Source organism: Dipodomys spectabilis, unplaced genomic scaffold, assembly GCF_019054845.1.
Source record: "Dipodomys spectabilis isolate Male_0828 unplaced genomic scaffold, ASM1905484v1 ptg000241l, whole genome shotgun sequence".
Classification (NCBI taxonomy): Eukaryota; Metazoa; Chordata; class Mammalia; order Rodentia; family Heteromyidae; genus Dipodomys; species Dipodomys spectabilis.
Genome location: NW_024870918.1, coordinates 7154658 through 7168290, shown reverse-complemented (window position 1 = coordinate 7168290; position 13633 = coordinate 7154658). Strand labels below are relative to the sequence as shown.

General features: G+C 37.6%; 1 protein-coding gene across 1 annotated transcript in view; it reads right to left on the bottom strand.

Moving 5' to 3' along the window:
- Gda (guanine deaminase) overlaps window positions 1-13633 on the bottom strand; it is a 75266-nt gene that overhangs the window by 6730 nt on the left and 54903 nt on the right. The window contains exons 8-10 of the mRNA XM_042699391.1: window positions 13285-13392; window positions 11019-11116; window positions 8204-8271 (exon numbers count right to left, since the gene is read on the bottom strand). Of these exons, the coding sequence (XP_042555325.1) occupies window positions 8204-8271; window positions 11019-11116; window positions 13285-13392 (274 nt within the window). The remainder of the gene's footprint in view (window positions 1-8203; window positions 8272-11018; window positions 11117-13284; window positions 13393-13633) is intronic.

The following is a 13633-nucleotide window of genomic DNA, read 5'->3' as shown; positions in this document are numbered from 1 at the left end:
TGTAGACCTTCACATAGTGAGATCAAAGAAGATATTCTTAGGAGAGGATTCACAAAGATTCGCTCGCTATAGCCAAATGATTATATAAAATGACGTTTATCTAAATGAACTCCAAGAAATGGAAACAAGATTTTATGCTATTTTGCTTCTTGTTTTTTGTTTTTTATCCTTTGTCACTTTTACCTTTTGTCTTGTATGTAAGTTTATCTGTTTGGGGGATGGGAAGGGGAAAAGCACAGAAACATGCAGGGTGAAGCATGCAGCAGTGATACTCACTAGTCACTATGTTGAACATGAACTACTCAACCTGTGGGGGGAGGGGACTGGGCAGGAAAAGGAATGGGAGACAATGAGGGCAGAGGGCACACTGTTCATGTACGCATTACCTGACCTGTAACTGGAACCCCTCTGTACATTACCTTTATAATAACAGTAAAAGAAAAGAAAAAAAGCTCCGAGTTCTACATTCTAAGAACCTGATCTAATCCACAAGGAGATTTTAGAAAATGAAAAGATATTTTTCATGATAATTTTGCAGAATGAACATATGTTTGGGGAAGTTAGCAACATAAGCAATGGTTGGCATCATTAAATGAGAAATAAAACTTTTAATAATTTAAACAAAATCCATAATCATAATTAAATTGAAATACTGCTTTTGGCAAAAACAAATGTTGTAGTTATATAATGAGTTTGTATAAATGTCAAGTAAGTAAACTTATTTTATTAAAGCAAATGTTTATAGCTAATATAATTTATATATGTATATTGATAGCTTTTTACATGCTCACTAATTTCTGGGTAGACATAATTGTTAGACATATATAATACAAAGATAAAAAATAATTGCATACAATAAAGATTATAGCTTAATTGTATGTTCAGCTATGTTACATGCCCTTAGGTAAACTTGTATGATTCTTTCTTAAAGAAAATGCTTTTCTTTTGCTATTTTCTTTTGTTGATTTCTTATTGCCAGAGGCTCATTAGATTTTCTGAAAACTTTCATTGCATCTACTTAAGCTATTAGTGTGTGTCAATAGACAGTAATTATCCATTCATTATCCACATCACTCCATTATATATAATAATATAATTACTACATGTTAATTAAAAAGAATAAATCGATTTTTAAAGAATTCATGTCAAATACCTAGTGGTCCCAAAGAAGTACTCAATGGTTATTCAATGTTGAGAATCAGTCTGATTTATTTAATCAAATACGTTTGGTTTAGTTAATATGCTTGATTTATTTTAATCTTTAATACAATACTATAAGAAATTTACTACGATTAATTCCATTTGAGAGACAAAAGTAACAAGGTCCAGTGACCATGTCACTCTGACAAGGTAACTTGCTTTCTAGCTAGTGTCTGACTGAGAACTGGAATTTGGGATGCTTTACCATTCACAAGGTGTCTCCACTTCAAAGTAAGCTCTCAGATCTGATGATTTGCCAAATTTATCTTGGAATCTATCTTTTTTATAGATAATCTTTTCCGGTCCCTTTGTGAAATTGCTGAATTAGAGGCAACAAAGCATAACTTTAGGAGCTTAACCTTTTTTAAATTTTGTTTTGTTTTTAAATAAGTAGAAGCCAGGTGCTGGGGGCTCCCTCCTAGCTACTCAGGAGGATCATCGTAGTTCAAAGCCCGCCAGGCAAGAAAGTCCGAAAGACTCTTATCTCAGTTAACCAGCAAAAAGCTCAGTAATTTTGCCTTGAGCAAAAAAGATAAGAGACAGGGCTCAGGACCCAAATTCAAGACTCAGTACTGGCGCTGCCTCTGCCCCCTACCCCTACCCCAAAGTGGGTAATACTTGCATGTATTTATAAGTTACACTGTGGTGTTTTCATTTTGTTTTTCAGGGCTGGGATTAAATTTAGGGCTTCGTGCGTGCTAGGCAAGTACTCTGTCAGTGCACTTTGTGTGACATTTTGATATATGGATACATCGTGAGGAAATTAAATCAGGCAATTATCATATGCATTATTTTGCATACTTAAAAACTACAGTAAAACATTTAAAATCTGCTCTTAGCATTTTTCAAGTGTGGAACATTGTTATTAATTATAGGCATTGTGATATACAATAGCTCTTTTGAACTTTCTTCTATCTAACTGAACCTCTTTTTTTTTTTGTCGGTCATGGGGGCTGAACTCTGGGCCTGGGCGATGTCTCTCAGCTCTTCAGCACAAGGCTAGTGCTCTACCACTTGAGCCACAGCACCACTTCTGGCTTTTTTCTGCATATGTGGTGCTGAGGAATTGAACCCAGGGCCTCATGCATGTGAGGCAAGCACTTTACCACTGAGCCACCTTCCCAGCCCTAATTGAATGTTTTACATCAAAATCTGTATCATTAAAAACCAAAAGATAATTCTAATATGTGGTCATTTCTGTAAGTTATTTACTGCTTTAAGCTGACTTTTAAAGTTGAAGCTGCTATTTCCTTAAATACATTTTTCTTAAAAAAGTTGTTCCAATTCCTTGTCCACAGTATAAGTTGAATTGTTTTGGAACTTTAAATTATTTTTTTAATTATTTTTGTTTTTTTTTAATTTTTCTTTCACTCACTGCAGGGAAGTCTTTTTTTATTAATAAATTTTTTTTATTGTGAAAATACCGTACAGAGGGTTACAATTACATGAGTAAGGTAATCAGTACATTTCTTATCAAACATTGTTGCCTCCTCCTTTGTTTCCCCTTACCGCCCCTTGCCGAAGTTGTAAAGTTCATTTTTCAATGTAACATCTTACACATCTCATTATTGCAATGGGTTCACTTGTATCCCTATTTAAACAATTTGTTTTTTTTTCCCCTTCCCCTCCACAAATTACACCAACATCAAATACAGTGAAAACAGGGGTTATACTGTGGGGGAGGGACATACAAAGCAACAAAGAAATATTTTATAAATATATTAGAAACAATAGCAAGAAAGAAAAACAATTTGAGTCCTTATCTTGGGGTTCATTTCACCTAACATCAACTTATCTGACCGTTTCTGCTTGTCTCAAACATATACTAGTTATTGCAAAAAAGGGAAACCATGGGACCGATGTTTCTTTGGGCCTGGTTTACTTCATTTAATATAATTTTTTCCAAGCCTTTCCATTTCCTAACAAATGGGGCAATGTCATTCTTTCTGTTGGAGGCATAGAATTCCATTGTGTATATATACCACATTTTCTTGATCCATTCACCTACTGAGGGGCATATGGGTTGGTTCCATATCTTAACTATGGTAAATAATGCTACAATAAACATAGTTGTGCTGGTAGCTTTAGTATGGTCTTGTTTGTGATCGTTCGGGTAAATGCCCAGAAGTGGGATTGCTGGGTTATAGTCTTATTTGGCATTGAATAATGATTCAGACCAAATAGACATGAGTTTGAGTAATGGCTGTTTAACTTCTTTAGTTACAGAATAATTGAGAAGCCAACAATCTCTTTGAGTCTCAGTTGGCTTATCTGTAAAAAATGGAGGAAATAGGTTTTTCTTAAGAGTATTAAAAATATTATATGCCATGTTTGAAAATAAACATTAATTTTAATCATAGCATCAAACTAAGAAAATGAAAACATTTGGGGAATAATATAGATTAAACTTTGAGAATTTACTCCAGTCTTCCCTTCTTAAATAAAGAAAATGTTACATATAGTAACACAGAAAAAATTAGTATATATTTTCTCTTGAAGTATATTTTTGGCTTTTGCTTTCATTTTCAAAGATCTTCTTAATATTTAAAATAATTTATCTCAGAGCTTTATTAATGTACATAGCGCTCTTTTCTTTCTTACTTTCTCTTTGTTCTAATTCTGGCACTTGAACTCAGGGCCTCACTCACTCAGTTTTTTCCACTCACAGTTGGTGCTCTACCACTTGAGCCACACTTTCACTTCCAGGTTTGTTTGTTTTTTTGTTGGTCATGTGTCTTGAACTCTGGGCTTGGGCACTGTCCCTCAGCTCTTCAGCTCAAGGCTAGTGCTCTACCACTTGAGCCACAGCACCACTTCCAGTTTTCTGAGTGGTTTATTGGAGACGAGTCTCATAAACTTTCCTGCCCAGGCTGGCTTTGAACCATGATCTTCAGATCTCAGCCTCCTAAGTAGCTAGGATTACAGGTATGAGCCACCGGCGCCCAGCTACTTCCAGGTTTTTTTGCAGGTTCATTGGAGTCAAGAGCTAACAGAGTCATTTGGGCTGGCTCTGAACCTTGATGTCAAATCTCACCCTCTTATCATTTTTAAAATTTTCAATAATATATTTATTTGATTCCATATGTCCATGATTATATCACGTTGACAGGTAACAGAGATCTATAAGCAAAAGAGAAATGCAAGAAAAAAGAAAGAAAACAAAAAAAGAAGAAAGGAAGAAAGCAAAGAAGGAAGGAAAAAGAAAAGGAAGGAAGGGAAAAAGAAAGGAAGGAGAAGAGGGATGAAGGGAGAGAGGGGGGAGAAATCTAAAATGGAGGAATCAATCACAAGGTCTCTGACAGAAAAACATTGCAATTAAAATCATCAACACAGAGATGATCAACCTATGTGCACCGTACTTTTTTTTTTTAGAACAATAGCACTTTTCCAGATTCCCTAACCCACATTCTCACTATTCCCAATACTAAGCAGAAGTTTGTCATCCATGTTGTCCTTTCTACTACTATTATTATTATTAGCACCTATTAACTTTACAAAGCAACAAGTTTCTCTGTGGCATTTCCATGCACACATCTATCAAGCTTTGATCATGTCCCTCTCCTTTCTCCTTTCCTCTTCCTTTTATTCCATCCTCCAGTTCCCTTCCCAGACTCCAAAAATCTCTCTTCTTCCAGGTCATATTCATTTATTTGTTCATTTGTTTAGTTGCCACATATGAGATAAACATATAATAGTTGTCTCTTGGTGTCTGGCTTATTTGGCCAATTACAGCTTTTGCACTATTGATTCCCTATACAACGGCCCTTTCCTCTCTCTAGATGACAGAGGTTTTCAATTTTTTCCAAAGGGTTCTGACAAGAATATTTTCCAAGCCCTCACATAGCGGAGAGTTTTGCTTCCTTCAAACATGAGGGAAGGGCTGGGAAGGTAGCTCAGTGGTAGAGTGTATGCCTTGCAAGCATGTGGCCCTGGGTTCGATACCTCAGCACCACATAAACAAAAAAAGCCGAAGTGGCGCTGTGGCTCCAGTGGTAGAGTGCTAGCCTTGAGCTGAAGAGCTGAGGGACAGCGCCCAGACCCAGAGTTCAGGCCCCATGACTGGCAAAAACAAAACAAAACAAAACAAAAAAAACTCAAACATGAGGGAAAATTTGGTTAGACATAGTATTGTGGACTAATTGTGGTTTAGCCTTCAAACTCTGCCTTGCTTTTGGTATTGTGTATACCAACAAAAGCATCTGAAAGAAAACTGGCATTTAATCATTTGGTTGACAACTGATTAGGAATTGGCTTTTCTCATAATTAAACTATTCTGGATTTAATTATCTTGCTACAACATGCTCCTTTATTTCAGTCCACCGCAGGAGAGGATTTCCCATAGTATGAGGTTAAATATCTTCTCAAAAGTATTAGGAGAAACTGAGACATAAACCTCATATTTAGAAAATAATGGGATACAGGGTGGCTATACAAAACCATAAGGAAATACCATTCCCCAGGTTAATGAGCGAAAGCGTCATACTTAAGCAAACATCTGGTCAATAAATAGCATTGCTCCTTCCTCTTTCAGTGAATCTTGATTGACCAATGATAACTGTCAGGTGCTGTATCAACCACTGTGCATGTGTTTTTTATCCTTATAACGTTCAAAACAAGCTCATCAGATAGATATTGCTACAAGTGCTATTGTTATTATTGCCGTAGAAGTCATGAAGTAAGTCCTTATGTAAGATATGAGAGCAATTTGCTTAAGCTGTTAGATCTCATACATGACAGCAAAGGCTTTCCCTATATTTTCTAGGCCAGAGCTGTATAGCTCAAGGTCAAGAAGTGGAGTCATGTGATGAATGTTAAATCCTGGGGACCAAATCCTAGGAGAAGCTAGAAGCAAAACCTATGAAACTTTGGTATATTTGCTATATTTTTCTCATTAACTATCTGCAGTGGACTCTTTGGAGTCATTAAGGTTTTTCAGTCGTTAAGGTTTTCTTGTAAAGGTAAAAATAACTGAAATCTTATTTCCATATACTGGGAAATGTCCACAATTTAAGGCTGGAATTAAACAATTAAAACCCATTGTAACAATGAGATATACAAGACACTATGTTGAAAACAAACTTTACAACTTTGGCTGGGGGTGGGGGCGGTAAGTTGTGGAGGTGGGAGGGAAGGGATGGTAGGGGAAAAACAAAGGAGGAGGCAACAATGGTCGATAGGAAATGTACTCATTACCTTGCTCATGTAACGGTAACCCCTCTGTACAGTATTTTTACAATAAAAATGTACAAAAAAATCTAAACGAGCAAAAATAAATACTTTAATTGTATAAAAAACTGGTATAAAACCTGTCATCTAATGTATTATGTGTAAATATATAGGTATATATATAATCATGTACATATTTATGTGTTTTACCAATTCATTGATTAATATAAAGTGTCTCATTATGACAAACTGAGATTCGAGCTATTGCAGAAAACAATTAATAAAAACCCAACAACCCCGGAGTATCAACATGTACTATAGCTTGAGGCTTTAAAATATCAGGATGACAAATACATCAAGAACAGAAAATAAAAGCATCACATGAGCTCAGTCATATGTGGACTCTAGGAAAGATGGCTGATTTCATAGAAGTTGAACATATAAAGGTGGTTACTACCAGAGACTGGAGAAAAGAGGAGAAAGAGAGCTGGGAAAAGGTTAGTGACAAGATAGTAAGTTTAGTTACGCAGAGGAAAAAGTCCTGGTATATTATTGCATAATACATTGACTACAATTAGTGATACTGAACTGTACTATATGTTTCAAAGCATCTAGAAGAAAACTATTGATATGCTTACCACCACTAAATAGAGATGTTTGAAGAGATAGATATGCTTACTCTGATTTAAATATTAGACAACATATTCCACATTTAGAAATATCACATGGTACTCCACTTGTATAAGAGTTTTCAGGATGATAGAAACTAAATTTAAAAAATAGAAAATGAGTCTTTAGGCTCTATAAGACTCCTTTCCCTCCACTTTTAACATAAACTTTCGTTTGATTAGACCCAGTGACACAGGATATGAAGATTCCCTGATATTTGGGCCTAATCGTCACTTTCAGTGAACAATTTAAATGCCCGGGGAGAAGTCAGGAAGTGCTAATCAAGCATCCAACGGGATGTCCTTCAGCTTGGTCCACATCAGCTGGCTTGTGGGAAGTCAGCACTCTTTTGGCCAAACTCTGTTTAAAAGCAGAACTGGTTCTTACCATACCTCAGAATTCCCAGTGCTGGTACAGACCTTAGATGGCAAAGTCAAATGGACTTTCTTTTGAGATGTGTTTGTGTCGACAAAATCATTGCAAAATTCAAATCCAAATCACAAAATGCGAGTACAAATCCAAATCATTAAAACTTAGCTAGAAGTACGAAATAAAAGGGAGAGGAAAAAACTCAAAAACTTAAAAACAACAACAAAAATAAAACCAAAACCAAAACCACAAGCCTGTACAACATTGGAGAAGGAATTATCATTCAGCTCAAATGCTAACATCAAACAGGGATAGTGAGTTTTATAGATGAGTTTGGTCAACCTTTTCCCTTTGCATATATCCATTCCAGCCTTTCTTATTTGGTCAGACACTTATGAAGATGTCACTACCGGATGACAGAATTAGTATTTCTTTTGTTATTGTTTGAGTTCTTCTTTGTGTGCAGGTACTGGGCCTTGAACTCGGGGCTTCATGCTCTCATGTGGCCTTTTTACTAAAGGCTGGCCCTCTACCACTGGTACCACACCTCCATTTCCAGCTTTCTGCTGGCTAACTAGAGATAAGAGTCTCACAGACTTTTTTCGCCCAGGCTGGCTTTGAACCGCAATCCTCAGATCTCAGCCCTTGGGTAGCTAGGATTACAGGTGTGAGCTACCAGTGCCTTACTGAAGTTACTATTTCCCAGCACAGGACTGCTGCCTGCAAATTAGTCCTATTAGACAGCTGTTCCTTCATTGGTTGACCACTTTGCCATAAAGTCAAAGGGTGAATTACTAACCTGTTCCCAGCCCTATCTTCACTTTGTGTTTCAGGACTTCTAGAACATTCAGCAAGCCACTGCTCAGCCTGTAGAGAGAGAAAAGAGAGAAACTGTCACTCAGAGGAGATCCATGAGCTTCTACCATCAGGCCACCGATCATCCTGATTAAGTTATCACTGAAAATTGAGTGTGCTCTTCCATCGACTCTAATGCCTACACAAACACTTGAGTCAAACCAGAACAGCCAAATGCTAGTAGAAAGGACTATGAAAAGGTTTAATCCTTGGGCCCAGCTTCCTGTCAGGAACATATAAAGTAGCAAGAACCAGAAGGAAAAAATAGAGGATCATTTGTATGAAAACAAAACAAAAAAAAGATAAACAAATCAAACCTTATAATTAGTCCATAAGCCTTCTCTGTCTCGAATATTTTTTTTTGCCAAACCACCTTTCTGTATTACAAAGTCGGAATGATAAAATCTTGGCCTCTTCCTATATTTAGATCAACCTGCTAACCTGAATGAGCAGTGACTTGTGTTAAGGCTCAGAGATGAATACCCTAAGTATTGTGCTTTGGACTTCAGAAAACAATGTCAAGAATCAACTTCATTCTCACTTTCTCCTTTCTTCCTACATCCTGCTCCTTTATCCTCTGTAAGACGAGTGACAGAGCTAGTATATCTCAGGGTAAGAGATAGCTACTCTTCAGAAGTAGCGCTTTTGCTTAGCATGCATGAGGTTAGGGGTTCGATTCCTAGCACCAAAGTTATCACTCTCTGCCCCCGCCAAACTTCTCTTTCCCAAAGCAAGTTATAAAAACTACAACCACTTTTCCACAAAGCAAGCTATTAGTCCTAGAATTATTATTCTCATCTTACCCTGTCTTTCTGTCTTATAGAAATTCTTTGTCATAATAGGTCCTAAGATAACAAAAAAGGACATACTACACACCAGGCAGGAAAAAACTCTACACAGAGAAATTAGAAAACAAAACAAAACCCAAAACCAAACATCTAAATATCAGGCCTTTCTGGGTTTTCTCACTCAACTGAAGTTTGATCTCAGCATTAGATGAAATCCCTTTGCCCAATCAAATGTCTACAAAGTTGTGAAATCAAAGCATAAAAATCATATAGAATTCTATCTTCACCTAAGGCTTTTGTGTGCACTACACGTACATCTTTGATTGTTTGATAAAGTTATCAATTTACTTAAACTCTATTTATTTCTCTTGTTAACCTGCTTATAAAGACGAACCATCATTCTCAAAAGACAAAGGAAACTGAAGGACATTCTTAGAAACCCAAGGCAATACTAAGGTCAAAGCGGCTCTGCTGAAAGATTTACACGTGAACAACTACAATTTCCACATGATAACCTCTTTGAAGTTGTTGGAAAATACCATTTAACCAAGTATGAAATGGAGCTGCAAACATCAATTTGGATTGCCTTTTAAACTTAGAGCATGTTATACGGTTTTTCCAAGGGATGCAATATTCTTCTCTTACAGGTCCACGAGACTATCATTAAAGTCACATGATTTCCTTTCATGGGAGGCTTCTTTATGCTTGAAAATTTAACAGCCTCTGGAGCTCTGAGAAGCACTTCAAAATACCACCTGTGTGCCTAGTGGTTCCCTCCTATACTCCTACTGACATCCCCTGTGCCATTCACAAAGTCCTAGAGTCCCAGCTGCTGACACCAATCAGCCTGAGAGGAGAGGGTCTCACTAGGAGAACCTGCTCTGCCCCAGTTGCCGAAGGTTGAAAGTTCCAGGGAATTAATACGCCCACTTCCCCCAGCAGCTTTCCACACATCACAGCTGAGTGCTCAGATCTACCCCATCGCTCTGTGATTGGGTTTGTGAAGAATGAAACTGGACAAGTCCACAAAGTGATCCATGACCCATTCCTTATTGCCTTCCCCTTTTTCTGCCTTATTCTTCCATCAAGGTACTTTGGAAGATCATTTCCCAAATAAATTATTGGTGCAAGCAGGGATTTTTAATCTAGCATCTGTGGACTAGCATCATGGGATTTATGAGGTCCCTACAATTAGATGTCATCTAGGGACTGTTTGTGTTGGTTTTTCTTTCCCTCAGTACTGGAGTTTGAAGTCAAGGCTTCATATTGCTAGAGAAATGCTCTACCACATGCCCTAGCCACTCACTAGCCCTTTTCTGTTTGTTAGTTTTGGAGAGGGTCTTGTATTTCTGCTTCAGCAGGCTTTGGATGGGGTCCTCCCAATCTCTGCCTCCAAAGCATGTGGGATCACAGGCTTAAGCCACTGCCCCTGCTCCTGGCTTTCCCTAGGGATGTAAGTTATCATTCTTCTCTGACTCACTTATGAATCCATAACCTTTCAAAAGGTTAAGAAGTGTTACCCATAAAGCTTTTATAGTCTGTAGGATTATAATTGGTAGAGGTCCCTTCTAGGCTCTGCTTTATGAGCTGGCATCCCAACAGACTAAGCAGCTTCGACAAGCACTACAGTCTCTTCAAACTGGAACATCTGGAACACTGGCTGCCCTCGGCCTTCTTCCAGTCGCCGGCTGTAAATCCTGAGTGCTACTGGTGTAAACTCCATGTGTTGGACTTGTTATTGTCCTTTTCTGTGAAGATGCAGTGGTTTCAGAAGACAAGGTGCTCTTCAGATGCAAACTCTGTAAAAAGACTTCTTGTAAGTGCTCTGATTCCTTTTCCCCCTGATTCTCAGGTAGCACAGTAAAAGGGCCATCCAGCTACTATCTGTCCCGATAGAATATATAACTACAGCAGGCGGTAGTCAACACAGCACACAGTCTATCAGCTCCCAAACGATCATTGCCTACTTACGACAAATTAGAATTAGGACAGTGTGAGATGGAGGCTCCTCGTTCACTGAATACGGTAAGTTCTTCTGAAGAAAGATAGCAAGCATGTGCCATCACCGTCTGGAAAGAAGACAGTGAGACATGGAGTTTATCACTCAGACATTTACTTACAATAAGATTCACAACCAGGTATCATGAGGAAAGGCAGAGCTGTGGCTTGACCATAATAATATTTACAGAGACCATTAGGATTCTCCAAAGGGACAACATCATCTCTGGGTTCAAATTCTATACCTCAAAAACAAAAAGGAGGGCTGGGAAGGTGGCTCAGTGGTAGAGCGTTTGCCTTGCATGCCTGAGGCCCTGGGTTCAATTCCTCAGCACCACATAAGCAAATAGAAAAAAGTCGGAAGTGGCGCTGTGGCTCAAGTGGTAGAGCGCTAGTCTTGAGCTGAAGAGCTGAGGGACAGATCCCAGGCCCAGAGTTCAGGCCCCACGACCAGACCCAAAAAACAACAACAACAACAAAAAAAACCAAAAAGTACTGTGAAAGCATTTTATTTCAAGATTCTCAGCAAATGTGTTGGTCATATTCTTTCTTCTTTGTCTTTTGCCTTTCTTTCCTTCTTTCTTTTTCTTTCTTTCTTTCTTTCTTTCTTTCTTCCTTTCTTTCTTTCTTTCTTTCTTTCCCTTCCTTTTGTTCATTTATTTTGAGGTACTGGGGTTAAATCCAGGGCCTCTTGCACACTAAATAAACACTGCATTGCCTAGCTTTATCCCTAGCTTTGAATCTTAGTTTTGCTCCTTTGCATTTGATCTATAAAATAATGAGGGCGGGTTCCAGGCAAGGATGACATAGAATATTAGTCTGTTTGGAAATACTGTTGTATCATCTCTACTTTAGAAAATTATCATGCTGCTTTCTTTACTACGTTTTTGCATGGAACTCACAGTAGTTGTAGCAGAAGCTATACTTGCTACTCAGAGCTTTGTAGCAGTATATGGAAGCTAAGCACGTGCTTCTGCACCTAAGCATTGTTTCAGCTCCCAGTGTTAATACGGGCACCAGTGGTTCTGGATGCATTCCACCAAATAAACTTGGAAATAGAAATATAAACTAGGAAATGGAATACAGCATGAACCAAGAAGGTAAATGGATCCCAGAATAAATCTTTAGTCTGGCGGTAATTGTCTTCCATATGACTTGACTCCCTCAACATTCCTCTTCCCTCAGGAAAACAACACTGTAGCTCTCTCCTTTCAGAGCCATGGTTCAGTGACCACGGAAGTATTTATTAAAATAAAACTTCCTTAATCCCTGTGCAAATCAAATTAATATGCAAATTAAAGATTAATTGATTAATCAAATGTAAATATATGCAAAGGATGGTGGAAATTATGATGTACCATATACATGATTCATGCAGAGTATTAACTTTCCCAAACAGCTACTTTATAACTCTTTTCAGAGTCACTGAGAAATTATTTGTTATAATAAACTCTCAAGCAGTGTGTACATTTCATTGAAGGCCAAGGCCAAAGGATATAATTATGATGAGATCGCTCATCATTCATGTCACTTTTAATTACTTATAAAGGTAATACATTTAAATTTTTTTAAATCTCGAGCTTAAAAATAAAATGTAGAAATCTCTCTATCTCCCTCAAGAAGAGTCATTTTAAAAATTCAGTATGTCGGGCTGGGAAGGTGGCTCAGTGGTAGAGCGCTTGCCTTGCATGCATGAGGCCCTGGGTTCGATTCCTCAGCACCACATAAGCAGAAAAAGCCGGAAGTGGCGTTGTGCCTCAAGTGGTAGAACGCTAGCCTTGAGCTGAAGAGCTGGGGGCCGGAACCCAGGCCAAGTTCAGACCCCACAACCAACGGAAAAAAAATCAGTATGTACATCTTGGAGTTTTCTAAGTGAAAATATATCTATACATCTCCCCTCTAGGTCAACAACATTGCATATGTTTCCTTGGAAGGCTGTATATACATTCTTTCTAGGTTAGGTCTTCTAACTCAAGGCAGGTACATTTACATAGTAACAATGCTGTCAAAATGGACCAAGTGACATTCCTACTTTCAAAAAAAAGTCTTTAAATGTATTGATGGGAATGAAACTCCATAATCTACTACCTACCTCCCTCCTTCCCCCTACATCCTTTGGCTTTATTCTAGTTTGGAAAATATATGCACACCACAGAAGTTTGAAGATTACTACTGAAAATATAAAATTGAGACAGACATGACCTACTTTATACAGATTACATTGTAATAGAGAAGTTACCTTATTTGTCAGAAGATTGTTTTTATCGTAGATATCTGTGTAGTTTTTATAACTGGGGTGTAAGTTTTTCACAGCTTCAACTTCATCCCGATTTTCACTTATATGGCTCTGCAAGAAAAAAAAATTCTCATTTTTTTCAACATATTAGAAAAACATGTACTTCCTGTGGGAAAATAGTGTGGCTGATTTATTCCTCTTAGTGTAAGAAAAACAACAGTTATTATATGCGTATAAGTAATAATATACTTGATAAAGAAACTGAGTATCATGAACATGATGGTGTATATGTGTATAATATGTTAAGACAAAATTTTCCAGCAGAGTTTTAAAATTTCAGCCTAAAGGAAGA